The sequence below is a fragment of the Capronia epimyces genome, assembly GCF_000585565.1.
Source record: "Capronia epimyces CBS 606.96 chromosome Unknown aczIQ-supercont1.1, whole genome shotgun sequence".
Classification (NCBI taxonomy): Eukaryota; Fungi; Ascomycota; class Eurotiomycetes; order Chaetothyriales; family Herpotrichiellaceae; genus Capronia; species Capronia epimyces.
In genome coordinates this window covers 253,221-278,052 of record NW_006912904.1, presented here as the reverse complement: position 1 = coordinate 278,052, position 24,832 = coordinate 253,221, and the positions used below count along the sequence as shown (strand labels likewise).

General features: G+C 52.5%; 10 protein-coding genes across 10 annotated transcripts; 5 read left to right on the top strand and 5 right to left on the bottom strand.

Moving 5' to 3' along the window:
• Positions 1-808: 808 nt before the first annotated feature.
• Positions 809-1,957, bottom strand: A1O3_00107 (uncharacterized protein; the record flags this gene model as incomplete). Its single annotated transcript, XM_007730259.1, has 2 exons — positions 809-1,681; positions 1,739-1,957. 2 exons carry the CDS (start codon positions 1,955-1,957, stop codon positions 809-811), a joined length of 1,092 nt encoding a protein of 363 aa, XP_007728449.1.
• Positions 1,958-2,572: 615 nt separating this feature from the next.
• On the bottom strand, positions 2,573-5,191 carry A1O3_00106 (uncharacterized protein; the record flags this gene model as incomplete). Its single annotated transcript, XM_007730258.1, has 12 exons — positions 2,573-2,683; positions 2,784-3,082; positions 3,148-3,427; positions 3,518-3,607; positions 3,688-3,726; positions 3,833-3,930; positions 3,995-4,090; positions 4,169-4,323; positions 4,411-4,623; positions 4,696-4,748; positions 4,807-4,831; positions 4,908-5,191. The coding sequence occupies 12 exons, from the start codon at positions 5,189-5,191 to the stop codon at positions 2,573-2,575; spliced, it is 1,743 nt and encodes a 580-aa protein (XP_007728448.1).
• Positions 5,192-5,789: 598 nt separating this feature from the next.
• A1O3_00105 (uncharacterized protein) lies at positions 5,790-7,096 on the top strand (the record flags this gene model as incomplete). The annotated part of the gene is made up of 5 exons (XM_007730257.1): positions 5,790-5,933; positions 6,011-6,228; positions 6,300-6,450; positions 6,519-6,551; positions 6,626-7,096. 5 exons carry the CDS (start codon positions 5,790-5,792, stop codon positions 7,094-7,096), a joined length of 1,017 nt encoding a protein of 338 aa, XP_007728447.1.
• A 587-nt stretch (positions 7,097-7,683) lies between these two features.
• On the top strand, positions 7,684-9,273 carry A1O3_00104 (uncharacterized protein; the record flags this gene model as incomplete). The annotated part of the gene is made up of 7 exons (XM_007730256.1): positions 7,684-7,777; positions 7,847-7,895; positions 8,058-8,123; positions 8,261-8,415; positions 8,483-8,777; positions 8,848-8,975; positions 9,119-9,273. The coding sequence occupies 7 exons, from the start codon at positions 7,684-7,686 to the stop codon at positions 9,271-9,273; spliced, it is 942 nt and encodes a 313-aa protein (XP_007728446.1).
• A 785-nt stretch (positions 9,274-10,058) lies between these two features.
• Positions 10,059-13,079, top strand: A1O3_00103 (uncharacterized protein; the record flags this gene model as incomplete). The annotated part of the gene is made up of 4 exons (XM_007730255.1): positions 10,059-11,537; positions 11,587-11,812; positions 11,964-12,357; positions 12,554-13,079. 4 exons carry the CDS (start codon positions 10,059-10,061, stop codon positions 13,077-13,079), a joined length of 2,625 nt encoding a protein of 874 aa, XP_007728445.1.
• A 655-nt stretch (positions 13,080-13,734) lies between these two features.
• A1O3_00102 (uncharacterized protein) lies at positions 13,735-14,897 on the bottom strand (the record flags this gene model as incomplete). Its single annotated transcript, XM_007730254.1, has 4 exons — positions 13,735-14,094; positions 14,189-14,238; positions 14,355-14,747; positions 14,831-14,897. 4 exons carry the CDS (start codon positions 14,895-14,897, stop codon positions 13,735-13,737), a joined length of 870 nt encoding a protein of 289 aa, XP_007728444.1.
• Positions 14,898-15,515: 618 nt separating this feature from the next.
• A1O3_00101 (uncharacterized protein) lies at positions 15,516-16,709 on the bottom strand (the record flags this gene model as incomplete). The annotated part of the gene is made up of 2 exons (XM_007730253.1): positions 15,516-15,691; positions 15,851-16,709. The coding sequence occupies 2 exons, from the start codon at positions 16,707-16,709 to the stop codon at positions 15,516-15,518; spliced, it is 1,035 nt and encodes a 344-aa protein (XP_007728443.1).
• Positions 16,710-17,568: 859 nt separating this feature from the next.
• A1O3_00100 (uncharacterized protein) lies at positions 17,569-19,769 on the top strand (the record flags this gene model as incomplete). Its single annotated transcript, XM_007730252.1, has 8 exons — positions 17,569-17,598; positions 17,677-17,985; positions 18,089-18,249; positions 18,342-18,442; positions 18,539-18,955; positions 19,081-19,207; positions 19,297-19,525; positions 19,605-19,769. 8 exons carry the CDS (start codon positions 17,569-17,571, stop codon positions 19,767-19,769), a joined length of 1,539 nt encoding a protein of 512 aa, XP_007728442.1.
• Positions 19,770-20,843: 1,074 nt separating this feature from the next.
• On the top strand, positions 20,844-23,082 carry A1O3_00099 (uncharacterized protein; the record flags this gene model as incomplete). Its single annotated transcript, XM_007730251.1, has 12 exons — positions 20,844-20,971; positions 21,041-21,161; positions 21,219-21,438; positions 21,513-21,625; positions 21,696-21,825; positions 21,886-22,030; positions 22,090-22,213; positions 22,291-22,355; positions 22,499-22,579; positions 22,637-22,672; positions 22,728-22,883; positions 22,944-23,082. 12 exons carry the CDS (start codon positions 20,844-20,846, stop codon positions 23,080-23,082), a joined length of 1,458 nt encoding a protein of 485 aa, XP_007728441.1.
• A 742-nt stretch (positions 23,083-23,824) lies between these two features.
• A1O3_00098 (dolichyldiphosphatase) lies at positions 23,825-24,651 on the bottom strand (the record flags this gene model as incomplete). Its single annotated transcript, XM_007730250.1, has 3 exons — positions 23,825-24,297; positions 24,349-24,538; positions 24,595-24,651. 3 exons carry the CDS (start codon positions 24,649-24,651, stop codon positions 23,825-23,827), a joined length of 720 nt encoding a protein of 239 aa, XP_007728440.1.
• Positions 24,652-24,832: the final 181 nt, after the last annotated feature.

Here is a 24,832-nt window from a genome sequence, read left to right as displayed (position 1 = left end):
TTATCAAGTTCGACCTCGCGAACTGGCTTCAGATGTGGGCGGCTACCTAGGTAGTATCCTGTAAGGTACTATTATCAGTCCCCGCCAGTCTAAGAACTAGTATCGGCCGGAAAGGATGTAGTGTTGCAAGTTTAGCTTAGTCATGCATGGCACAATATACAAGCATTGGCCAGTTCCATGTTCCTACCTAGTAGTTCCCGTCCCCGTTCCACGCCATACAGCTACCAGCAGACGGACAGGCCGGGCACTACGAGGAACGAAATAATCAAGATTTCCATGGTGTCTTGTGTCTTTGTTTATTGGTTTGACTAATTTGGTTGATTGTTTCATAGCATTGCCCTTGTTTCTGTTGTACACTACATCAACGTCCCCGAACTCCTTGTTATCAAGACCTCGTTTACCACGACCGCTTGCCCCTTTGGCAACTTTACCCGGAGCCCCAGCTGGAACTGGGCACTCACGGAAGAAAGGCTGGCAAGGTCTCCGAGACTCGGTGGTAGATATGGCGAGTCAGGTTCGTCGATACAATCCAAAACAATATTCAATGATAACAGCTCCGCTTCGGTGGCAAAATCGTGAGAGGCTTCCATCGTAAATCGAGGTTGTGCGCCAGTAGCGTCAAACCCGAAAGGTATTCCACCTTGTCGCCGAGGTACCTTCGTTCCCAACTCTTCAACCGCCCGCGTAATAACACCTGCAATGCTTAGGGTATCTCATAAATGTGTTGTGCTTGACCTCCGTCTGTCGGTCTTCTTTCTCTAGTGGTTTTCTGAGCCATGTCTTCCAGAATCTGTTGAGGGTTTGTTTCTCAATGCTTCTCGTCACTTTTGACTCCTTCGGCATTGGCTTCCACATCCTCGTACTGTGGCGGGGGAGGGAGTTCACCGTCAATCAGTAATGCGTCCTTCTCGTCCTCATCAACGACAATCTCAACCACCTGAACGTCCGCGTGACGGCGGTGACCGTTGCGGTGGAATCTGATCCAGAGGTAGGAGATCGACTGGCCCACGAGCATACCGATAGCACTGGCCATCAGGCCGCCAATGACGCCAAGTAGGGCAGGAATGACGAAGAAACGAAGAGTCTTGTGCATCATGCGTCCAAGGCGGTGGAGGCGGTGGTGACGGTGGTGATGGCCTCCCATGTGGTGCCCGTGTCCATGTTTATGATGTACGCCTTCCTTTCCGAACTTCTTGCCCTTGCAACCTTTGCCGCTGACCCAACCCTTGGCACCATGAGCGTGTGCCCTTGCAGCATCCACGATGGATTGAATGCGCGCAGCAACAATGGCCCGCAGACGGCAAAGGGACCAGTTTGAAGATGTGTCACATGTGGTAGCACCCGGAGTGTCTTCGAACGGGATATTGGTGATGCGGACAACAGAAGTATGATCCGGGGTTTGCAGTATGTCGATGGCCAGGCTGTCAACGGTGACCGGATGCATGTTCAGACCTACAATGGTGAGTCTGAAGGGCAGAATGGTTTTGTCGGGTTCCTCGGCCGACGTCACCGGTGGTAGTTTCTCATACGCGAAGTCGAGGGGGATCGGGGCGGTTTGTTCTCCATCTTCCGCTCTTATTTGAGGAGCTGCAACAAGGGATGGAGTGTCCGGGTTGGTCGGTATGATGGGGCGCCCATTGATGGTCAGATCTTGGTTGGAGCCAACGTTGAACTCGAGATGCTAGCAAGAGAGAGGCATCAGCATGGTGTCGCCCCGGAGATGTGGGCACGTGCTTACTATTTTGGTCTCAACATTGTATTGAAGTTTTGTGGTGTCCTCAATGCCGAAGAAAGGACATCCAGGGCAGTCGAGGTCAACAGTACGACCTGTCTTGGTGAGGAGGGCGGCGAGTTCGGATTTGGCCTGTTCTGCCGCGTTTGAGACCTCGAGGGGTACAAGGAATGCTGAGGCGCGCAAGGCCAGAGCACTGGCGACCAGCGCGGAAGTCAGGTACATGGTGGCGTGGCCGTATTGCAATAGGTGAGGATCAGAGGAGTGTCAGGGAGATGGAGATGGAGATGGAGAGATGGATGGATGGATGAACTGATGGATAGAGGAGGACAAGATAGAAGGATCCAGTCGAGGAGAGTTGCAGACAACAAACTGCGGCTGTGGGATTGCTGATGAATGGAACTGTCTCATGGTTCGGATGGTCCGGAAATGGGAGGCACTTGGGCGGCAACTGCTAATAATAAAGAAGAGTAATACGCGATTTTATGCAGCGGAAGGTTGCCATGACGCTCTCCCGGTGCACTAGACCTGTTTCCGGCCTAGCCTTGGTTTCAGGGGAAGATCATGGCACGTGATAGTTGCACGTGATCGTCCTGGACAGCATTGCGATAATGGCGGCTTGGCATGGTGCGTTATCAACTTGAACCATTGTAATAAGCGAACTACCGTGACGATACTCGTCAGATACGAGGATACGAGTATTGCCAGATCCTCTTTGTTGGCAGTAGTAGTCACTCCATCCATCCCTATTGTCATAGCGTTGACCTCGAAGACTCCAGGGCCCTCTGAGGCCTCAACAGAGATCCTTTCACCCCTTCATTGTGCCTCAGATCCTAGGTCCTACACTCCGTTGATGTACCAAGAAATGTCGCTGCCGTCCACCTCCCTCTGCGAGAAGCCGTTGCCAAAGTACGAAAATCGGTTGGTGTCTCTGTATTCCCAGTTGTAGTCCTATCGGATCAAGTCAGTGGAGGTTCCTAGTCATGACGAAGAAGGAAAGGAAGCGGAAGGGGAAGGAGAGAAAGGAGATGGAGATGGCTTCTTCGTATACCTCATAACGTGGTTTTGCCATTGCTTCGAAAAAGTGAAGTCGACTCCCTGGCCACATCATGATCGGCCCATCGACCTTGCCACCCTTGAACCAGGACCGGCAAGGCGAGCTCCATGCTGTGCGTTTGAGAAAGAGCTCTCGGTGTCGGCGGAAGTCTTCCACCGCGTCCATCTTAGGGGCGAAAGACTTGACATTCTCCGTCTGCAATTTTTCCACAAATCTCTCCAGGTACCGTGTAATGATCTCGATGACGGGCAAGATAGAGCCGTGCCCATAGGGACCGAATGGGCCATTGATCACTAGACAAAAGGCACGGATGATCAGTAAGTGGCCCAGGTGTCAGGTGTACGAGGAAAGGCCATACTAAAGTAGTTGGGAAAGTCTGGCACAGTAGCGCTGAGATAGGTGTAGGGCTGTTCTTTCCAGGCGTCCCTCAAGTCGATGCTACCTTGGCCGACAATGGGATATCGAGGCCTGAAGGAGACGTCGAAGCCCGTGGCACAAACGAGCACGTCAACCTTGCGTAGGACGCCGTCGGTGGTCACGATCCCTTCTTCCGTGATCTCCTTGATAGGAGCGAATGTGACTTCACATTTCTCTTGGTTGGTCAGGCATTCTAGATAGCCATTGCCCGGCGTGGGACGCTGCCGCAAGTAGCCGAAGTCAGTATCGGAACTCCTCGTGCATACAGAGAGAATGCATTCATTCTCCTTTTGATTCATCCGCGGACTTACCCTACAGCCCACTGCGTAATTGGTTGGGACCATCTTCGAGATCAGGTCTTCGCGTCCTTGTAGTTTCCGTCCCATTTCAAGCCGGGCATACTGGAGATCATGTCAGTCATGATAACACAGCAGACTTTCAATCGGAAGGCCAAGCGCGTCTCCTGGCTATCATAACTCACCGCCAGTGCTTCTGCCTGCTCTGCCGAGCCATTGATGATCTAATTGAACCGAAAGAGTCAGCTGGTTCGGTGTGTGGGAGAGTAGAGAGACAGATCGAGACGGTCGCTCGTGGACAATCTCTGGCTGACAAAACGGTGGACTCACAAACTTGAATCTTTGGTTGAGCTCTTCCTCGACCAATTTGCGATATTCCAGATACTTTGCTGGATCTGCGGCAAACTCTTTCTTTTGGTCTTCGGTGTCTATTCCCCGTGCGTGTCAGCCTTGATGACTCTGAGAGGCGTGCGTCTTCCGGGTCTTCCTTACAGTTGAAGTTGGCCCCATTCTCGCCAGCGTACTTTTGCGCAAAGCCGGCGGTGATCCAAGTCGACGACCGTTGGTAAGATATTATCTTTTTGATCCCTGGTCAATGCGTTCAATTCAGTATGGTTGGTTGGTAGGTCACAAAATATCCTTCTTCGAGGGTGGGCTGATACTCACGAGGAAAGATGGCGGGAATGATTTGGACAGCGCTGGAGCCATTGCCAATGATACCGACCACCTTATCATCCAGATCCACGCTGTCGTCCCACGCGGCACTGTGCACTTTGTTTTGGAACTTCTCCACTCCAGGAACAGCAGGCCATTTCCAGTTGCTAAACTCGTGGGTCAGCCTTGTTTGTCCCCCCGGCGCGACGACAAAAATGCCACAGTTCATATACAACCAGCTGGAGTGAACGTACTTGAGAACACCGGTGGCATTGATGAGAACCTCGCCCTCGTCATAAAAAGCCGCATCTTGGTTGCCATCAGGAACGATTTTGATTCTCCATTTGCCAGTCTCCCCGTTCCACCAGGCACCGGAGACAGCGTGTCTCAGTTTGACATACTGTTGCATGCCATGCTTCTCCACTATGTCTTTGAAGTATCCCAAGATCTCTTGGGACGTGGCGTAACTGCATCACCCCCGGTCGTCAGCGTGTGTCTCTCGTGCAAAGAAAAGAAGACCAACAAAGGGCACGACTTACTAACTAGTCCAGTCAGGCTTGGAGTGCCACGAGAACATATAGTTCACGGCTGGCTTTTTGCACGGTGGTCAGATCCTTGATTCAAGAGTCATCATGGCTATCGAGACTTACAATATCACACGCACAGCCGGGATACCTGACCATGATCGCACGTCAATCGTTGCCGATGAGAAGAATACCCACGGACAGTGGGCGACGGGGTCAATACGTACTTGTTCTCATACCACGTGCCCCCGACCTCGTCATTTTTTTCGTAGCATTGAATGACCACGTTGTTGTCTTTGCGTTGACCGATTGCATGGACAATGTTGATGGCTGCTGCACCAAACCCGATCACCAGGACTTTGATGGGCCGCCGGGCTCCAAGATATGTGTCGGGGATCACGTAGCCTGTCTCATCTGCCTTGGGGACCTGTTTCGCATACTCAGCAACAGTTTCCAGCACGTCGTCGGCATGCTCCGCTCGAAGCTCGTCCTTGAGGAGACCAGGAGCCATTGCGGTAACAAGTAACAAATATCTATTCAAAATGATACCCGATTTTCTAAAAGGTGCGCGAGGCAGGCAATCGCGGTGACCAGCTGAGACTTGGCTAAGAGACAAGCTCTATACACAGACAAAAGGTCAGTCTTCTTCTCCCTTCACTCTTCTCCAATGTTGTCTTACATAGCCATGGTAATGTCAGGCGGGTGCACAGTGCCAGGGCACCAAGGGGGGTGGGTGGTACAACACCTCACGTGATGAATTCATCCGAAGAGCTGGCCGAAAGATATTCAACCGGGAACTTGGGGTTTTCTGGGGTAAGTTTCATCCGGGCCGCAGCCGTTCGGCGAGGATGAGCAACAGCCGACCGACATCTAGTTAAAAATGATGGATCAATTGAGTGCTGATGCTGAAGGGTGGAACCCCATCTCTCGAGTCTCCACTTGGACAATTCGGCGAAACTGTCCCTATCAGCAGCATGCACCCATCTTCTGCTACAAGTCGAGTCGTTAGATCAAGGCTCATTCACGATCCTCCTTGCTGTGGACTTACAGAGCTCAGCACGCACGCGGAAGCCAATCCCAATCCCATACCACCGGGACTGGTCGATACGATGGCAGCACCGCTGAAGGGCATGATCCCCTCGGATTGTGTCTATGATTTGAAAGCCTTTGACCCTGCCAGCACGAGCGCCCAAACCGCACAGCTGAACCGCGACGTAATCTCGGCAGCCGAGAAAGACGAGAAATGGTGGAAGGTAGGGTGACTAGGAGATCTTGGGCTGCATTCAGCTTCTTCGTGTCATGATCCAGGGGCAGGCCTAACAACTCCCAGGTCGGCGCCCAGGTCTACCGCGAGATGCGGGCGAAGGGCCAGACGGTCTTTCCTCCATACACGCTCAATGCCAGTGCGACCAACGTCGAGGTGCCGTCACGTGAGGCCGGCAGAAGGATCAATTGCCGCCTCATCAAGCCATCCAATGCATCTGTCCGGCCTCAGGGCATATTCCTTCACATCCATGGAGGTGGATGGGTTTTAGGCACAGCCCAAGGGTCCGTTTAGATCAACACCGTTCCACCGTTCCCCTGCCGCGGTCACCATCGACTAATCCTTTGCTGCTCAGCCAGGATCGTCTCTTGAGCCACATTGCAGACCAGACTGGCCTACTGCTCCTCTCTGTGGAATATCGACTGGCCCCCGAGCATATCTATCCCGCCGCACGTGAAGATTGTGAGGATGTGGTCGATTGGCTAACAGTGAACGCTCAAGCGACAGTAAGAGTGCACCTGAGACCTTCTTTATCCCTGGGACGACTTGCTGATCGACTGATTTACGTTCATAGCTAAACGCCGATCTGTGGTTCATCGGCGGCGAGGTAAGATACCAACCCTACCTTCTCGTCGCCTTCTATCTCCTTGCTTCGGCGATAATGGCTGATATGTCCTTCAGTCTGCAGGAGCCACGCTATCCGTGCTGGCATTGCTTCACCTCAAGGAACAGGGGAAGGCAAACGGCATCAAGGGAGCCCTCTTGAGCTATGGCTGCTATGATTTATCGATTCTCCCTTCATTAAAGCTCGCCCCAAACTCTACCCCAGTTCTCAGCTTGGAAGATTCCGAGCGGTTTTTTGCCGCCTACCTCCCAGGCTTATCATTAGAGGACCGCAAGGACAGAGCAGTGTCGCCCGCCTACAACGACTTGGCCGGGCTCTGTCCAGCTCTATTCCTTGTCGGTACCGAGGACGCCTTGGTCGACGACACGGTCCTGATGCACTTTCGGTGGTTGCGAGCTGGCAACCAAGCAGTCTTACGCTTCGTACCTGGTGCCCCGCATGGGTTCACACTGTTTGATGCATCGTCCGTCGAGGTCACTGCAAGTGGTTGGCAAAGTATAGTCGACTTTACCCAAAATCTACTCTAGCAAATCCCGACCATCATTCAAGTTCCATAGTGATTGTAGCATTGGCCACTTATGCGTGAACCATTATTTAAGCAGTATGAACAAAAGCGTTTGAAACATGCGTAGATCAGAGTCTCTAACAACGTCGTCGGCTGAGGTGTTACTCGATATAAAGGGCTGATACTGGTTCAGCCAGCCAGCCAACAAACATATCACGCGCCTAAACCGAGACTTTGATGAATCATTGGGGGATCCAGAGCACGGCTGAAGACTGCCCTCTACCACCGCTAGCGTCACATCACTCCGGAGCCGAACAACTCCCTGCCATCCGCCTCCATTTGGGCCAGCTTTAGGACTAAAGCGCCAGAACCCAGAGGACCGAGGTTGCGGGGTTCATTACAATCAATGTAAGCAGAAGAAGTACGACTCGTTTGTTAGAGGACTATCCATATCTTGTACACTGGCACTTCCTACTGCTTGTTCATACCCTGCCGACATCTCTAGCTAAGAAAGAGTATTTGTTGCAGGTCACTCTGCGTGGCAATCTTCATCCTTCGATAGCACGCACGTGTGGGACAGTTAGCAGTCACCAGCTCTCTCTTGCCACGATGGCTCACCCTCATCTCTTCCCAGACGCCATCGACTGCAGCATCGAGTCCGACCCTTCCAAGGTCAAAGGCAAGACGGCAGTTATCACGGGAGGTATGCTCTTCAATCTGCGCAGTCCATGGGACTGAGTGAGTGGCTGCTCATGTTATTTCATCTCTGTAGGGGCCAACGGGATCGGGGCAGTCTATACCAAAGCTCTCGCGGACGCAGGGTACGTAGGATGGGCTGTCGAAGCGGACCACAGTCTTCCTCGAGGGAGGTTGTTCCTTGGAGAGGCCAAATCCTCATCCACTTTCGACTCGCTCCCTTCTGACTTTCGTCCTCACGCTTGCCATGCTCAATACCGCACGGTCCGCTGACAAGCTTGTCACAGTGCCTATGTGATGATTGGTGACCTGGATAAGCAACGTGCTGAACAGCTTGCGTCTTCATACCCTGGGTGAGTGAGACCAATTCCCTCCACCAGGCCATGTTCCCGACGGCAAAGCGAAACAAGGGACATGGCCTTGCACTCAAGCTTTCATGTATCTAGGGAAAGCCTCCTAACTCATGATGCTATGCTCGACCTTTGAGCAGACAGGTTTGGGTGTCGCATTGCGATGTCACCTCGTGGGACGATCAAGTCAAGATGTTTACGGAGACCATCAACAAGTCTCCCTCGGGACGCATCGACATTGTCGTGGCAAATGCAGGCATCAGTGGTCAAGACCCAGTCTTTGTGGAAGATCCCGGTAGGTGATATGTACCGAGATTGACCGCTGTTAGAATGTCAAGGCTGAGGCTCATTACCCTCATCAGCATCGGCATCAGTCCCAGAGAAACCGGATCTTAAGATCTTGAACATTAATCTGATCGGAGTCATGTATACCATTAAATTGGCGCTGTTCTACTTCCGGAAGCAGTACCATGCTGCGACGACCTTGGGCGAAAAGAGCGACTCAACGTTAGTCCTCCAAGGCAGCCTTGCTGGATATGTCGACCAACCTGGATCGCCACAGTATAATGCATCCAAGTTTGGACTTCGTGGAACCATGAGGTGCCTCCGGAGAACTTGTTGGCAGCACGGAACCCGAGTCAACTACATTGCGCCTTGGTACGAGTTTTTCCCCCTTTGATTCATTCCGGCCAGTCGTTGTCATGTTAACGAAGCTTCCCTGATGCAGGTATATCAAGACAGACATCATCAGTGATGCAGTTGCAGAACGCATCACAAGCAAAGGAGCCGTCTTTGCATCCATAGACGACGCTGCCCGAGCTCTCATAAGGATCTGTGTTGACACCACTGTCTACGGTACGTCGTTAAATCCCACATTGCTGAAGAGTCGATGTTGTCAGGTGCAGTTCTCTTATTCTCCTCGCCACTCCTTAACTCTTACTGTGCGAGAGAAAGCGAGTATGCACCCATCCTTGGATTTACTAACGGCCAGAATCTAGGGCGATCACTGGCCATTGTGCCTCGCATGTGGGCTCCGCTGGGATATTTGGACGTGGACCACGATGACTACAAGGAGGGCGACTTCCTCAAGAAGTGGCAGGAAATCGTCCTCAACACCAGTCATAGATTGACGGGCCCATCAGTGACCGAATGAAGATAGTTGTGTGTATTTTGGACAGAACAGAAGCCGCATGTCGTGACCATCGTGCGAGCACGATAGGAGGTTGTCCTGGAGACAAGCAGCGAGCATCTACAGTACATGATTGATTTGACATTGTTCTGACCACGAGGTCAAAATTTCTCTTCCGCCTCATATCCTGAACTTGGATGGACTATACTGGCGCTGTGATAACAGAAGAGATCTATACTGTAATTTCTCAGGTCGATTCAGCGTCCAGTAATGGACCATGGCTTGTGTCCTCCTAGCCTTCCCCGTGGGAGGTATGTACTGTCCAGTGTCCACCCCAAATGGTCCAAGCCCATTCGAGGCAACAATAATTGTATGTAATTACTACTGTACAAGTTTTGTGCTGTCACATAAACCTCCTAAACCTAGCTCTTCTGCGGCGTGAAGCCCGAGTGGGCCTCCTCCGCCCCTTAGCCCTAAGCCTCCTCCACACTCCCCAGACTGTTACATACTCCCCGGATTCGTGCCTAGAACTAACATTGCCTGCGCCTTAGGCCCCTAAGCCCTTAGGTCTAAGTCCTAAGCTCCAGAAACGAGAGTTCCCCCATGCTGATAGTGACAGGTGTGATGTTCCTCGGGCCGAAATTTCATCGACCGCAGCTATAGATTTTGCCGCATACTCCGTACTGTAACTTGGATTCAGCCGGTTTTCTCTCTTTCGGTCGGCCCAAGTCACCCACACCTCCTTTTTCCCACTGAAACTGTCCCAGACGAGAGCCGCTTCCGACCGTACAGCGGCCCAGGTGCTCGCCATGGAATCAGTGGAGAAGAACAATTCAAATCGATCGGCTCCTCGTGCAAGTCGGGCAGCAAGAGCTTGCATGCGTTGCCATGCCCGCAAGGTTCGCTGCGACGTGGTCCCTGGAAGCGGAGACCGATGCTCCTATTGTGATTTGATTGATGTTGCGTGTGAACTTGTCCCCGAGCGGCGAAGGTGGGTGATGCCAATATGCCCATACCAGAACACCAGCAATGAGAAAGCTGACAATTGGGAACCTGGCAAAAGGCAATATCGCAAACGCCAGAAACTGAATGCTCCGGAGGCTGGCCATGAGCGAGACCGGGCCACCCAGGCACAAAGCCACTCTGCTGTTCACCGCCTTCAAGACTCGGAGCCTCCAGTTGGGGTCTTGGATCTGAACCCAGGCTCGCAACCGTCACTCAACATTGATGTGAATGGCGTGGACAACCACAATCTCAATGCCACCCAGCAAACCCACAATGGTCCTCCTCACCAGTTATTCCACCTGGCAGATCCTCCTACCGCCCACTCGGTATGTTCTGGAGGCAAGTCTTCAACTGGCTGTGCTACTGCCACGGTCAGCGGGTTCGACAACCAAGATGTATGGAGCAGTCCTCTAGTAGCGGTCGGGTACGCTTCGCGACAGCATGTGGTCGACTCCGAAACCTCAGAGAAACCACAGCCTTCCGTGCCACGCGGGGACAGCGCCACCGTGACAGAAGTTCCGCCCTCCAGGTGCTTTGTGTACTCGGGGGACACATTACACCATTCCTTTCTCCCGCACATGACCGGCCATCGACACTTCAACCGGCGTAGCCGTCGGCGTGGGTCGGAGATTCAAGACTCAACGGGCGTTGCGTTTACGCACGAGGTGTTTCCATTTACTCCCTGTCCGTCTGCTCGCTGGGAGCTGAAGACACTCCAACCCGCGACCTGCGGCGACACTGTCTTCGCTCACATCTCGCCCGTGGATGTGTTCTACCTCACCCGACTCAAGAATGTCTTGTCCTTTCCCGACACACCCATCGCGGGCGACTTCCTTTCCGCCTTTGGAACGCATGTGCTGCCGACCTTCCCCGCCATCGACCGGTACGAGTTGGGCAAAATGTACGAACAATTATGTGACAGGCAGATCACGTCGCCCATGTTGCTGCATGCAATTTTCTTTGCCGCATCTCAGTATGTTCCGAAAGAATCGTTGGCCATGGCTGGGTTCGACTCAGTTCGCCAGTCACAAGAGTATTTCTACGATCGTGCCACTGCACTGTACGCACTCAACTGCGAATACCACCAACTCAAGATCATCCAAACCCTTCTGTTTATCAGTTCTTGGTGGTCCGACTTCAGCGAGGAAAAAGGAGCCAAGTACTGGATCTCGTGTTGCGCCAATTTGGCTCTTACCATGGGCCTTCATAAAGCGGTTCCTGCAGCTGCCCGCCTCGGACCCCGGGAAAGATCGCTATGGAGAAGGATCTTCTGGACTGTCTATGTGAGTGATTCCATCAAGCGTCCACTATTGCCGATCTAAGTCAGACCAGAGTAGGGATTGCAATATCTCGGCCGCCATGGGCCGGCCAATCACGATCAACAGCAGGGATATTGATGTCGAGGAGCTGACCGAGGCCGACTTTTACGAGCGACAAGATCCATCTCCTGGCATTTCCGTCTCCTCTGGCATTCGAGACGACCAGGCCCTGGACCTCACCAAACACTCGGATACACACGTCTTCTATGCCATCAAGACTGCTCGCCAGGCGGCTTTGCGTAAGTGACAGATTTGGCATTTGGCATTCCTTTTTGTGTTTAATCTAATCATCCCACTCCCCTGAAGAGGGGAAACTCGAAGAGGGTGTGGTCTGAACATGTTTTTGTTGTTTTAGGGTCCGATGAACTAACCGCCGTGTCGCATGGCCAGTGGACCGGACAATCGCCATCGGCCTCGATCATGCCCTGGGTGATGAAGCGGCCATCAAAGCGCTGCGTGCATGTCAAAGTGAGATCAACGCGCTTCGAACCGAGCTGTCGAACTATCTCTCGCAACACTTCGGTACAGGAGCCCACCACGCTGATGGTCCAGACCGCGCCGAGCAACGTTGGATCATGTTCCTGCAGTTGAGCACGGAGAGGACCTTATCCATCGCGTGTCGATATCTGCGAAAACATTTCGCCAAGCGTCAGGCGTGCGAGCCCGACGTCTCTCAGAGCCTGTGCGAGGTCAAGGCTGAGACGACGCGGGCCGCGGCCAGGACACTCGGTATCTACGAGGAGCTGCTGGAGCTGGACTGTCTGAGATACTCGCCCACTTATGTGTATGTCCGTCGAGCTGTGCTCTTGTTTCTTGTTTCTTGTCTGTTGTGTCTTGTCCTTGACTGCCGATGGCAGACTAAGATTGTGTCTTGACTGTTGAGGAGACTAAGGTCTGTCTTGACTGTTGAGGGCGGACTAACATTCTGTCCTTTGTCCGAGAGCAGACTAAGGTTCTCTTGACTGAAATTTCTCACCTAGGAATACGCCCATCTTCGGAGCGATGGTCACGTATGCGGAACTGATCAAAGAAGCGCGCGAGGAAGGCCGAGTCGATCGGATCGCCACCAACAAATACGACCTGGGCATCATGATCCTCGAAGAAATGGAACAGCACCTGAGCCCGGCGTCTTCATGGGCTTGCTCCCTGTTCAAGATTCTGGCCCAGAAGGACTTTTTCCCTCTGCGCAAACTTCCCCGTGCCTCTCGATGGCAGAGTCCCGACCCAGGGACGGGGAGTCCCCATCCCCATACCAATGGCCATACGATGCGATTGGACCACGTCGAAGAGAGTGGTGCCACCACCGCCACCGCCAACATCGGCAGCCCCCTTGGCCCAGGCTTCACTCTGAACGACGCTTACTTGAGTGACTTTGCCTCCATGCCCGACTTCAGCTCCTTCTTCAATTGTAGTGTCACCAATAACCTCGACGCCCTGTTTCCTAATGATCTATTCGACCGCCAGGTGTATGAGATAGCGCAGCACCAAACTCCGCTGGAGAAATGAAGCATTGTTTGACACTGGAAGGGGGTTGCTCCTTTGTGAGGGAGGGGTTGCTTCTTTGCTTTCGCGCAACTGGCATGGTCGCCCGACCAGTCATTCTATGAAAGGTCGAGAAAGGAAGGTCGAAAAATGACCCAGTTCATGTCCAGTCAGTCCAGCAATTTTGGCAACTCGCTCGTGTTAAAGGTTGAATTCAATATTCCATGTTCTCTATCAAAGGGATATGGGGAGGCCAGACTATATATATAGGTGTGCTTATATCAGCCTTCTGGTTAAAGAACAAGGCTGGGAATGCCTAAGTTAGACAGCTCGAGAGCCCTAGACGATTCAAGTTATGTTTACCACATTCCTTCGTTTAGCATCGGCTTTATTTTATCCTCAAGTGTCTAAGTATGATGAGAGCCTTTGTCCGGTGTTTTTTATCGAGCCCGCTTCGAAATTTGAGCCCACGCCCTATTCTGCTTTGCACGTCACGACACATACTTGACTGGGCTTGTTCCAGCTTGGAAATATAAAAGTGAGGTACTGTAGCATCCAAACTAGCAAAGAAAGAGTCTCAACAGCTGTGTGAGCTAAGCTAGCCTGATTAGCCCAATACCTCCTACAGAGTCGTCTCTACTTAAACTTGGTCTGACCAATACCCCCTAAATTGCCTTCTCTACTCAAACTTGGTTTTGAAAGCCAATGCTGCAGGATCCTCCTCCCAGGACAGCCGGTCAAGGTGGTTCTTCGCGCCGAGCCAGACTGGGCGCGTGAGTTGGAAGCCCGACTCAACGTCAAAGTACTTCCCGCACGCCGCATACACGACCCTGCCCTGGTATTCCGGGTTGAGCGACACAAACGCCGCCGCCTTGGCGGGGACATCGGCGGGTTGCATGCAAGTTTTGGCCGAGACGATCTTTTCGCGTTCCTCCGGCGGGATGATGCCCGTGTCCGTCCAGAACGGGCAGACGAGGTTGAGACGGATCTTGTACTTTGTTGGAATGTCGTTTCGCAAGGTTCGAATCAAGCCGAGGAGCTAGATGTTATATGTTGTGTTAGGAGACGAACACTGTTCATCTATCGAGCAGAGTAGATTGGAACGGTTCCCATTCCCAGGGTCTTGGACTTACGCCGTGTTTCGCCACCGCATACATAGGTGTGCCTCCCACTCCATTAAAGCCTAAAAAAGGGAACAGTTAGCTACCTCAGTACCTGAACGCTGTCTGTGAGAGTTTTCCGTTGGCTATAACAGCTTTCCGTTGGCTGCTGGAAAGGGGGTAGAGGTAAAACACTTACTCTTTCCGCTCCCGGTAATGACTACACTTCCACCCTCTGCTTGCTTCTTCATAAAATGAACCGCAATCTTGAATCCACTGATGGGCGCAATCAGATTCACCGCGAGAACCGAGTATTTGGGCTCTTTGAGCCGGCCTTGACCATCGACTTCGTCGACGAAGACGCTCTCGATCTCGCCGACCCCGGCGTTCAGAAAGGCAATGTCAAGTCGGCTGTAGGTCTTGACGACCCATTCGAATAGGTCGTACTGCTCATCCCACTTGGTGAGATCGACCTTGCGGAAAGTGACGTTGGCAATCTCTTCAGGCGGCGGATTGAGATCCGCTGAAACCACATACGCGCCCTGCTGAGAGAAGAACTTGGCGGCCGCGAGCCCAATGCCGCTACTGCCACCTTTAAGATGGCGAGTTGTAAGTCAGTCGAGCGTGCTCCCAAGTCTAGCGTTGAACAGGAGTTGGGGAAAGGAGTCGAGATACCTGTAATGACCACGATCTTCCCCTTCAGGCCCGCAAAGATTGACTCGTCGAACTTGATCTCGGCCATGGTTTTCTGCTGGCTCAGGCTGGCAATCTCATATACTCGCCACGATCTAGTGGTCAGAATTGTGACACCCTCAAGGACTGGCAGTGTAGAGAAGGATGGGATTTTCGACCGTCTAGAATGACCATGAAAGGGCCATGGCTATGTCAATGACCAATAGATGTACCACACCACGACTTTGCACGTGTCAAACCACTCCCCGCGTTAAGACCTCGTAGGCAGGAGCTGGGCTGTACACAATCTAGATTGATCCGAAAGGGGGTCCAACGATTGAGCCGAGAGGCCTTCTTCTTTCTCCACTGTAAATGCTGGCCCGGCCCTGTTTGCGGAGTGCGCAGACTCCACCGTCAAGCAATCCATCAAGACTTTGGCCCCGTGGGGTTCTACAGTAGCAACCACGCTTCGAGATGGCCGAAGCCAGACCATTCCATTATTTATCAGGAGTCCGTGGATATCCCGTTATGCCACACAAAGAATCGATATTGAAAAGTCACAAAGTACAGGCACAGTTAATCTCATACAAGCCCCAAACGTAAATTACTGAGCCAGCAAGGCAGTGACCGGCAAGGCATCTATCTACATGACTTAACATCTACACTCGGGAACGTTGGCATTCTGGACTCAGAAGATTGCAACGGCGTTGGGAGGCGAGCCCACCAACCCAGGCATGTTAAGCGGGACCGAGGAGAGGAGAAATTCGTAGCGTTTCGTCTTTGCGCAGTACTCACCCAGCGCTTTGAGATCCCAGAGTTCGCCGATATACATCCCAAAGAAGGTCAGGAGATACTTGTGCAAGACTGCATGTGCGCGGGTAGACGCCAGACAAAGTCAGACATGTTCTTTTTCTCTAGAGTGGTTCCAAATTCACAAGGAAATACAGGGCAGTGAAGAGTCCGGGTGGCCAAAGCAGGACTTGGAAAGGGGAGGAAAGAGTGATTGGAGAAAGCACCACATACCCATTTCTGACATGCTCCCTTGGCGAATACCTCCAGCTTCCTCGACCATAGCAGGGAAAACTTCAAAAGCAATAGTATCACCGGCCACGGCCGAAAAGTGATGATTCCAGAGCCACCGGGCCGTGTCGATGTTGCCTGCCACGCCCACGGTCTTGTGGGTTCCCAGCATTTTGACCTGCTCCTCTGCGGTAGCGGCGCCCAGTTCGTCGGTGAAGCCAGTCCGGACGATGAGGATATCCCCATACTTGAAGGTGGTCTGTTGATACGCGGCCACGGCCTCCAAATCGGCCACTGTGATGGCGTGCGAGTCGAAGCAGTCGTAGACGATTCCCCGAGCGTGAGCGTAAGCCTTATAATCCAAGAGCACACCTCGTCCGACCATACAACCATGTTCGTGCCAGTGGTTTAGAGTCGGGAGGCTCTTGTCGGCTTCATCAGTCGTGTCCTGCACCAAGTTCGCTTTGGTTGGTTTCGATCCGTTATAGTATAATCCTGTCGACTGATGGCCCCAATGGGCCAAGCTGTCCCACTGGCTCGACCCTTGGGTGTTGAAGGCCACTTCGTCATCAAATCCGTGAGTCTTGAATGGACCTTCTAGGGCGTCAATCACTGTATGTTCCGTAGCTCGTCGCCCAAAGCCCGGCGTCTTGATGGCATTGAGGGGCCAATTGAGAGAAATCGAGACTCCCTCGCGAGCCTCCGTGAGAGCCTCCTTCTTGACCCGCAGCGTCAGCAAGTTCAAGCATCCCAGGTAATCCTTTTGCCCATCGCGGTCGAAAAGCCCCCATGCACATCCTTGGGGCATCCCCTCTACCGGCGGTAACGAGTCAAAATCCGGCAGGGAATCAAAGTCGACCATTTTGTCAGTAGTCAGTGATGAATCGGAGACGAGATTAGAAGCACAAGGTTGTTTGGCGATATAACACAGACTCGGAGGTTTCCGAATCACTTATGGATGGTCGTGTCTTTCTACTGGGCTCTCGCCTTGCTCTCTACTTATTTACACTGACCTTATCGTCAACCAACCATCACTCGCACGAGAAGGACTGACGAGCTGCCTCCCCCGCTCTGGTCACCTTCCCCGGTCTGTGACTACGACCCGCCCTGCCGGACTGACACTTGGCGGGATGCTGGTCACAGGTCACACTGGCTACTTTCCCATCTCGGCTCGGCTGAAATCGTCGGTTCATGACATAGCCAATAGGAACGGGAGTGGTGGGGTCATATCTTGGTGCGCAGCCCCTAAGTCCATCCAACTCCGGGACCAGGGACAGTACAGTATAGGTACTCTCTCGGCTGCAGTGTCGGGAGAAAAACAACAAGGCTCGAACGGCCCAGAATCCCAACACAAGTCAAGAAGGCCGCCACGCAGAAGTTAGATAGTTGTCAGACACACCATGCTCTGGACCCTAGATGGACCATCCATGTTTCCCCTCTTCGCCCCTTCATCCCTGAGGATTCGGTATCCATCTCCGTGTCGGGGCCCCATATCTTCATGGCGAACAGCCTACTGTCTGTACGGGGTAAGGGGTACGGGGAACGACAGAAGACAGAAGGGAACGATATATAATTAGCAAGAGCCACAGATGTTGACTGAATGGCTGCCTTGCATCTATCTTCCAAGTCCAAACTGGAGCTCCCCAGTATTGATGCCCACTGCTTGAAAGTCACCTTTCAATACCTATTCCACGTGCCTCGACAGGTCTGTCGGCTCCGCAATGGAGACATATACAAGATACAATACCCTCGTAAGGGCATTCCTCATCGAGCTTGATTTCCACTTCAGACATGACCTTGCTTATTGTTCTTGTTATCACTGGCTATAGACCATCTTGTTCGCTGCGACAGGCTCCCTGTTTTCAGGGTTTGCCTTGGCCGTCGTCACCACCACCTTGGGCCAACCCACCTTCTACGCGTCCTTGTCGCTCGTTGCAGACCCGACTGACCCCGGCTACTCGCATACGAACACCATCATCGGCGCCATCAATGGAGTTTTCTTTGCCGGTGGCTTCTTTGGCACTCTGATCTCTGGCTGGACTGCCGATAGATTCGGGCGCCTGAATGGCTTCCGCTTCGCGGCCGTGCTGGGGATCGTGGGTGCGGCGATTCAGGCAGGATCGGTCAATGTTCCAATGGTATGTTTGGCATCATCGTCATGATGATTGATTCTCGTGATTCTTCTCCCTCTTATGCTTATTTTCCCATGCTTCCTTCGCGACGCTGACCTGCTTAACTCAGTACCTCGTCGCACGCGTCATCACTGGTCTCGCAGCAGGAAACACCCTTGCTGCCATGCCAACCTACTACGCAGAGGTCTCGCCGCCACGCTCTCGTGGTATGATGACCGGCGCCCATGGAAGTTTTATCAATACTGGCTACTTGTTGGCGGGATGGATTGGGTGAGTAGACGTGGTGCGCGCCACTGGAAGGCCTACTGTGTACGGCACTATGAGAGTTGGGCTTGGAAACTGACCAGGCCGGCTTCATTCAGATTTGGCTGCTATCACGCTCCGAGCACGACCTTCTCCTGGAGATTCCCCAATGCCGTGCTCGGGCTTCTCGGCCTGGTCCTGATGACCGGGACATTCTTCAGTAAGTGGCCGGCGGCGAAATCTGGATGGGTGTACCCCGTGGCGTTGCGGAAACAGTACAGTCCAGTTCACTAGCTGACTTTCTCGAAATATTCAGTCCCTGAAAGCCCTCGATGGCTCGTCCAGCGAGACCGTGGCGAGCAAGCATACGCCATCCTTCGCAAGCTCCATCACGATCCCCATGACCCGGATGACCACTTCGCTCGACGAGAACTAGCCCTGATCCAGCGTCAGCAAGCGGCCGATGCGGCGGTCCTGGCACAAGACGGCAAATGGCAACTGTTCACCGCCAAAACGTACCGGAAAAGATTTATCCTAGCCTTCCTGATCATGGCAGGCGGCCAGAACAACGGAACACTGGTCATCAACAACTATACCGTCCTGCTGTACCGGTCTCTCGGACTCGACAACCAGATGGCGTTGATGCTCAGCGCCATCTACAATACCCTCGCGGCCATAGCAAACTTTGCCGGGGCTTATTGTAGCGACAAGATCGGCCGCCGGAGAGGCTTATGTCAGTTGAATCCATCCTCCCACCTCCAGCCACCCCTGATGACCTACCTATCCATGTGCCATCTCGAGGAAAATGGGAAATGGTAAAAACATGCCACAGGCTGACCATCTGTCTGTGTATTTTAGTGTGGGGTTTCATCCTCAACATGTCCATGTTCGCCGTTGCGACTGGTCTCATCGCCAAATATAGCACCGACGAGTCCAAGGGGATTGCTGCTGCCGCAGTCGCCTTCCTTTATCTCTATGTGATTGCGTAAGTCCAGCCTGGTCCCGGAGACCTGGATTAGTTTGGCGTGGGCCAGTTCATTCTTAGTACTGACAAATGGTTTTGCGTGGTGGTAGGTATGGGGCACTGATTGATGTGAATCAATTTACTGCCGTGACGGAAATCTTTCCCTCGCACCTCCGCAGCGAGGCCACATCGTACTCTATCTCGGCCATCTTCCTCATGGATGTGCTTTGGCTGGAGCTGGCTCCCACCGCCACAGCGACCATCGGATGGAAATACTATCTGGTCTTCATCTGCCTTGGCATTGCGCATACTATTCACATCTATTTCTTCCTGCCCGAGGTATGATAGTCCCTCCAACCCCTGTTTTGTTCGCCTTTCCCCATATCAACCCACATATCCTAACATGAATGCTTCACAGGCCAACGGATTGCCCTTGGAAGAGATCGATGCGCTCTTTGGAAAATCCGTTGCTGCACATCTGGCGGATGCCAATCTGGAGGACGAAGATAAACAAGTCGCCGGATCAGACGCCGGCCGGCCGTCCAAGGAAGGACCCACCACCATGCATGTGGCCATGGCTTAAGAACTGGAAGAAAGTGGGAGTGTTGGAACAGACAGTTTGGTTGTTGGTGAGGCCGGGATACTTGGACCAGGAAAGGAATAAGCAACGCTATGTCAGGATCGTCTTGGAAGGGAGTAGACTATGCAAGACAGGCAGAGTCGAATGGAAAGCCGTCTGGACTGTAAGCCCAGCTGTCAGATGTTTCTAGTCGAGCTTTTATGCAAACTATGGTCAGTTCAGGCAGTCATACAATATAACATTCCACCTCAAGGAAACACGGCGATCCTTGGTTCCAGGCAAACAACATACATGCATCAGGCATGGTACAGTACTCGGTCCTCGAGAAAATGGAACCTTCAGAGTGTATTCGACCGGTTGTTCCGTTCGGGCACAGTTGTATGTCCGGAAACAGTGTGCTGGAAAGATTCCGTAAAGGGATGCACATGCACAACCTATCCAGCTGACCCTCCTGGTCGCATCCATCCCCGCGACAGTCCGTCTGTGTGTCGACGGCGACAGGCTGTCCGCTATAAACATCATTATCCCAAAGGGCACTGGTGGAGGTGGAGTTAGCTTCACGTGGCTCGACGGTCTCTCCTATCTTCGCCAAAACCCACATGCATCTCATTTGTGCCGAGCCGAAGACCTTGGAATCTGCAGCCTCGCATGTCGTTCCAATGCAGTCCAGTACAATTTGAGCCGAGAGCCAAGTGGGTCTCTTTGCGGCCGAATTGATGTACGGAGTACTCTTGGTATACGCTTCGGAGCAATCTGTGAAAGGAACTCACAGTAGCTGGCGAGATGTCTGATTCAATTCAATTAGGCCAAGCAAGGCACAAGAATACTTTCCCCTTCATTCCCCGGTCATCCGGGGTTGACTAGTAGCAGTGTGCATGATTTCACCCCGCAAATCTTTCAGATAAACATGTCCCCTGCTCCGGGCATTGTTCTCGTCTAAAAAAATCCTCTCAATCACTTCAAGTTGAGAATCGTGCAGAGGACCTGTGATTTGACCCTGCACTGGCTGTGGTAGTTAAAACACTGCCAGCCATCGATTTCATGACCGAGGTCCCCGTCGACAACAAAACAACCACCATGGACAAGGACGACGCTGAGATCTCGCAGGTCGAGGAGGCTGAACGCGACAAACATGAACAAAAGTCGGCCGCTGATCTGGAAACTGACGGCAAGGACTGGACTCCCGCCGAGGAGCGATCACTGGTGTGAGTGAGTCCAACAAGCTTCAAAGCAGTGGCCCAGGCCCATTGAATTAACATTTGTCTGCCACACAGAAAACAGATTGATTGGCATCTCCTACCCATGCTTTGCGTGATCATGGGTCTCTCGCTCCTCGACCGGGTCAACATATCCGCTGCCTATGTTGCCGGTATGAAGACTGATCTCGACATGGAAGTTGGTAAGCACCATCCACCAGAGCAGATTCCACTACAGGATGAAAACTGACTCAAGACCCCAGGGGCGCGATATTCAATCTCTCTTCTCCTGTTCTTTGTGACCTATGCGATTTTCGAGCTTCCATCCAATCTCCTCATTCGCCGTTTCGGCGCGAGGTATTGGTTGACTGGGCTCATTATCGGTTGGGGAGCGGTCATCATCGGCATGGGATTCATCCATAGCTGGGTGGTCATGGCCGTTCTGAGGCTCCTCTTGGGCGCCTTCGAAGCCGGACGTAAGCTCTACCTTTCCCTCTCCCAGGCTGCTGCTGCTGTGTGCTTGGTCTGAAATCAACCAATCTATCTCTAGTGCTACCCGGCGCTATCTTCTTACTCTCGGCCTGGTATACGAAATTCGAGATGGCGCGCCGCATCACCATATTTTACATGAGTTCGCTGGTAACGAATGCTTTTGGCGGGATCGTATGTTGGATTCCGGAATCCCTGGATTCAAAGTCTCCAAGTCTCCAACATCATCACTAATCTCCTACAGTTCGCGTACGCACTCTCCAAGATCAGCGTCGGCTCCGGAGTTTACAGCCAAGGCTGGAGATGGATCTACATTGTTGAGGGATTGGCCACCGTCCTTGCTGGCTTCATAGCATTTTTCACTCTCGGGGAATGTAAGTGGACCCAGATGCAAAGTGCGGTGAATTGCTTGTGGACTAACATGGACGATCAAGTTCCCGAACACTCACGATGGTTGTCTGATAGACAGCGCCATATTGCTCTGAAACGCGTCGCCCTGGAAGCAGGGGGCGAGGAGTACGAGCACGTGAATGTAAAGCAGGCATTCCGCATGTTGCTAGATTGGAAGGTTGGGGCCTTGTAAGCAACCTCCCACCCTCGAGAGACCTCGGGAACGTTTACCCTGACTGTGCTTGAAGTTGTTTGATGTACTACATCAGTGCATCAAGCGTCTACTCCGTTTCATATTTTACGCCCGTCATCCTCAGTGGTGCGCTGGGATACGATCAGTCAACCACGCTATTGCTGACTAGTCCACCTTGGGTCAGTGCCTTAGTCCCGAGCTTCTTCTGTCCTGGCCACCGGCCCAAGAAAAAGAGATCAGCTAACCGGGTGCGCAGGTCTTCTGTATCATCGTGTCGATCATAATGGCCTTCATATCTGACAGGTACCGCACACGGTGGCCGTAAGCTCTCTCCGTCGAACTGAATGTTTTCAACAACTGACTGACTGGTGCAACAGAATTCACCTATTTCAGGCATTGAACACGTAAGTCTTGGCCTAGTGTCTCCAGGGAACAAAATGAAAATGAAAATGAAAGTGAAAAAGGCTCATTCTGATAACTGTATCCAGCATTGTCGGATTGCTCATAGTACTCTATGCACCCCCGCCGGGTGTTCGACTTTTTGGGTTTGTGAACCCGGCCTCTTGTGCACAAAAACCGTTCCACTGACCACGACACGACAGGCTTTTCCTTGCGACATATGGAGCACAATCGAATGTGTAAGTACCATCTGCAGGCTCGAGCGTTTGTCATGGTGTTTCTAATGACTGGCAGTATATCGAACCTCAGCTATGCCGAGAACAACACCAGCCATCCGAGCAAGAAAGGTGTCATCACAGCGGCCATGATCACGATTGGCGCAGCAGGGGGGATCACGGGAAGTACCATTTTCAGGTCTCAGGATGCTCCCAAATACATCCCAGGAATGTGGTATGTGCAACATCACATCACATGCTTGTCAAGACTTTGACTGACTGACTCACTCGCCAGGGCGACACTTGGTTTCCAGTTCCTGTACATTGGTGTGCTGGCCTTGATGACCTTCCACTTCAAGCGCAAAAACAGATTGCTCAGAGAGGGAAAGATCGGACCCATTGATGGCTTGCGTGGGTTCCAGTATGTTCCTTAGAACTACAGCCCGTAGCACAAGCTGCCGATAAGCCAAGGGAGGTTCTTTTGGACACAATTGCCGCCAGGCAAAAGGGATAGTACATCCAAAATGACGGAGCTATCTCTGTTTCCTAGGTCATTTCGGGCGTGGTGGATTCAGAATGAATGTCTCTGCAAATCGCTCTACCTGATGACTTGGAAAGGCCGATCGACCATCCATTCATCGCCAGAAACGAATTGGATTGTTATGGATCGGACCGAGAGAGGTTTGCAATCTGCGCTTTCACGCCCTCAAATGCGCCTAATCAGCGCATATGGAGCATTACCGAGCATGGCCTTAGTTAGTCAATCAGGTGCTCCCATATCAATGGTACTTGTTATAACGAGATCCGAAGACTCGTTAGACTATATATGACGCGTATTGTACAAAGTACTCCGTATGATGTATATACGACGCGTCTCGTGAGCGCGTCAACGCACTTCGACGTCCTTACAAGTCTTAGTAAGCACCTAGGTAAGGTCTTGCTAATTAGAGCACCTGCCGTTGGTGCTGTCATACCTTACAGTACAGATACAGAGGAGCATAATGGTCGTAGTGCAGTAGTGCAGTTGTGCAGTAGTGCAGTAGTGTAGGTGGCGCCAGGCATATCAGTACTATAGGTAGATACCTTATGTAGTAGGTGACTATGATCCAGCACTGTAGCGACATGATATTCCCTCAGGCTCCTTAGACTCAGATCTGCGCAGTAGTAATGCACACCTCATCTGCCCTTCTTGCCCGTGGCCGTGTCATTCGCCTTGATCCCCCGCCTCGCTTTTCGCCGTGACTCCCATCTCCCCCAACCAGCATCTTGAAGATCTTCCGTGGTGATCAAATCCCTAAACCGGAGGTGGCGCGACAAGGACGTATCCAGGGCCCAGTCTACCCAGCCATATCGACGCAAATAAGTCGTGAACAGAAACCACACGATGGCAAAGATGACCCCGGCAGCCGCGCCCACACAGACTTGCCTGGGCGTGTGGTAGTTCAGGTAGACCCGACTGGCCGCCACCGCTCCAGCACCCACACACGCGAGGAATGAGAGGAGGAGTCGTTCGGACAATGTCGAGGGCGAATAACTGGTCGAGGGTGTAGGCACGTGCCGGAAGAGCAAGAACAAACTGACTGAGACAGCAAAGAATGCGGCGAATTGCGAATGTGAAGACGGCATGCCATAGCCCTTCCCGTACATTTCTGAGATGGTTAGCATCCATGTTTCTCGAAAGCGGAATCCAAGCGGCATACGTCGCGGTCTTTCTTCGCGGATCAACCGTTTGAGCCCGAAATTGAGAGCTTCACACGCCATTTGACCCGCAAACATAAGAGACACTTCGACTTCCCGCGAAGCCCATATCAAGGTCACATAGACGATACAGAGACCTTGTGGGACCAAAGCAAGCCATGCGGAGAGGTATGATAAGGGGTCGTTGGGATTCTACGACGCATCAGTCGGAGGTCGAACGGCACAAAGCATGCTAGATACTGACATACGTAGCGAACGTGGGTGAGCGAGAAGGAGGCGACAGCAGGATCATCGAACTGGTCCATGATCAAGCCTCACGAGAACAGCACGGCAGTGAATGTGAATTGCTGGGTCAGGCTTAATTAGATGAAGGACAAATGCAGTGGTAGTGGTGGCGCGGGCAAGACCCCTGCTGATAATGATAAATGATGACTCCATCCTTTTTTTTCTGACTCGCCGACTCCAACATTCGCCGCCGGTACAAGG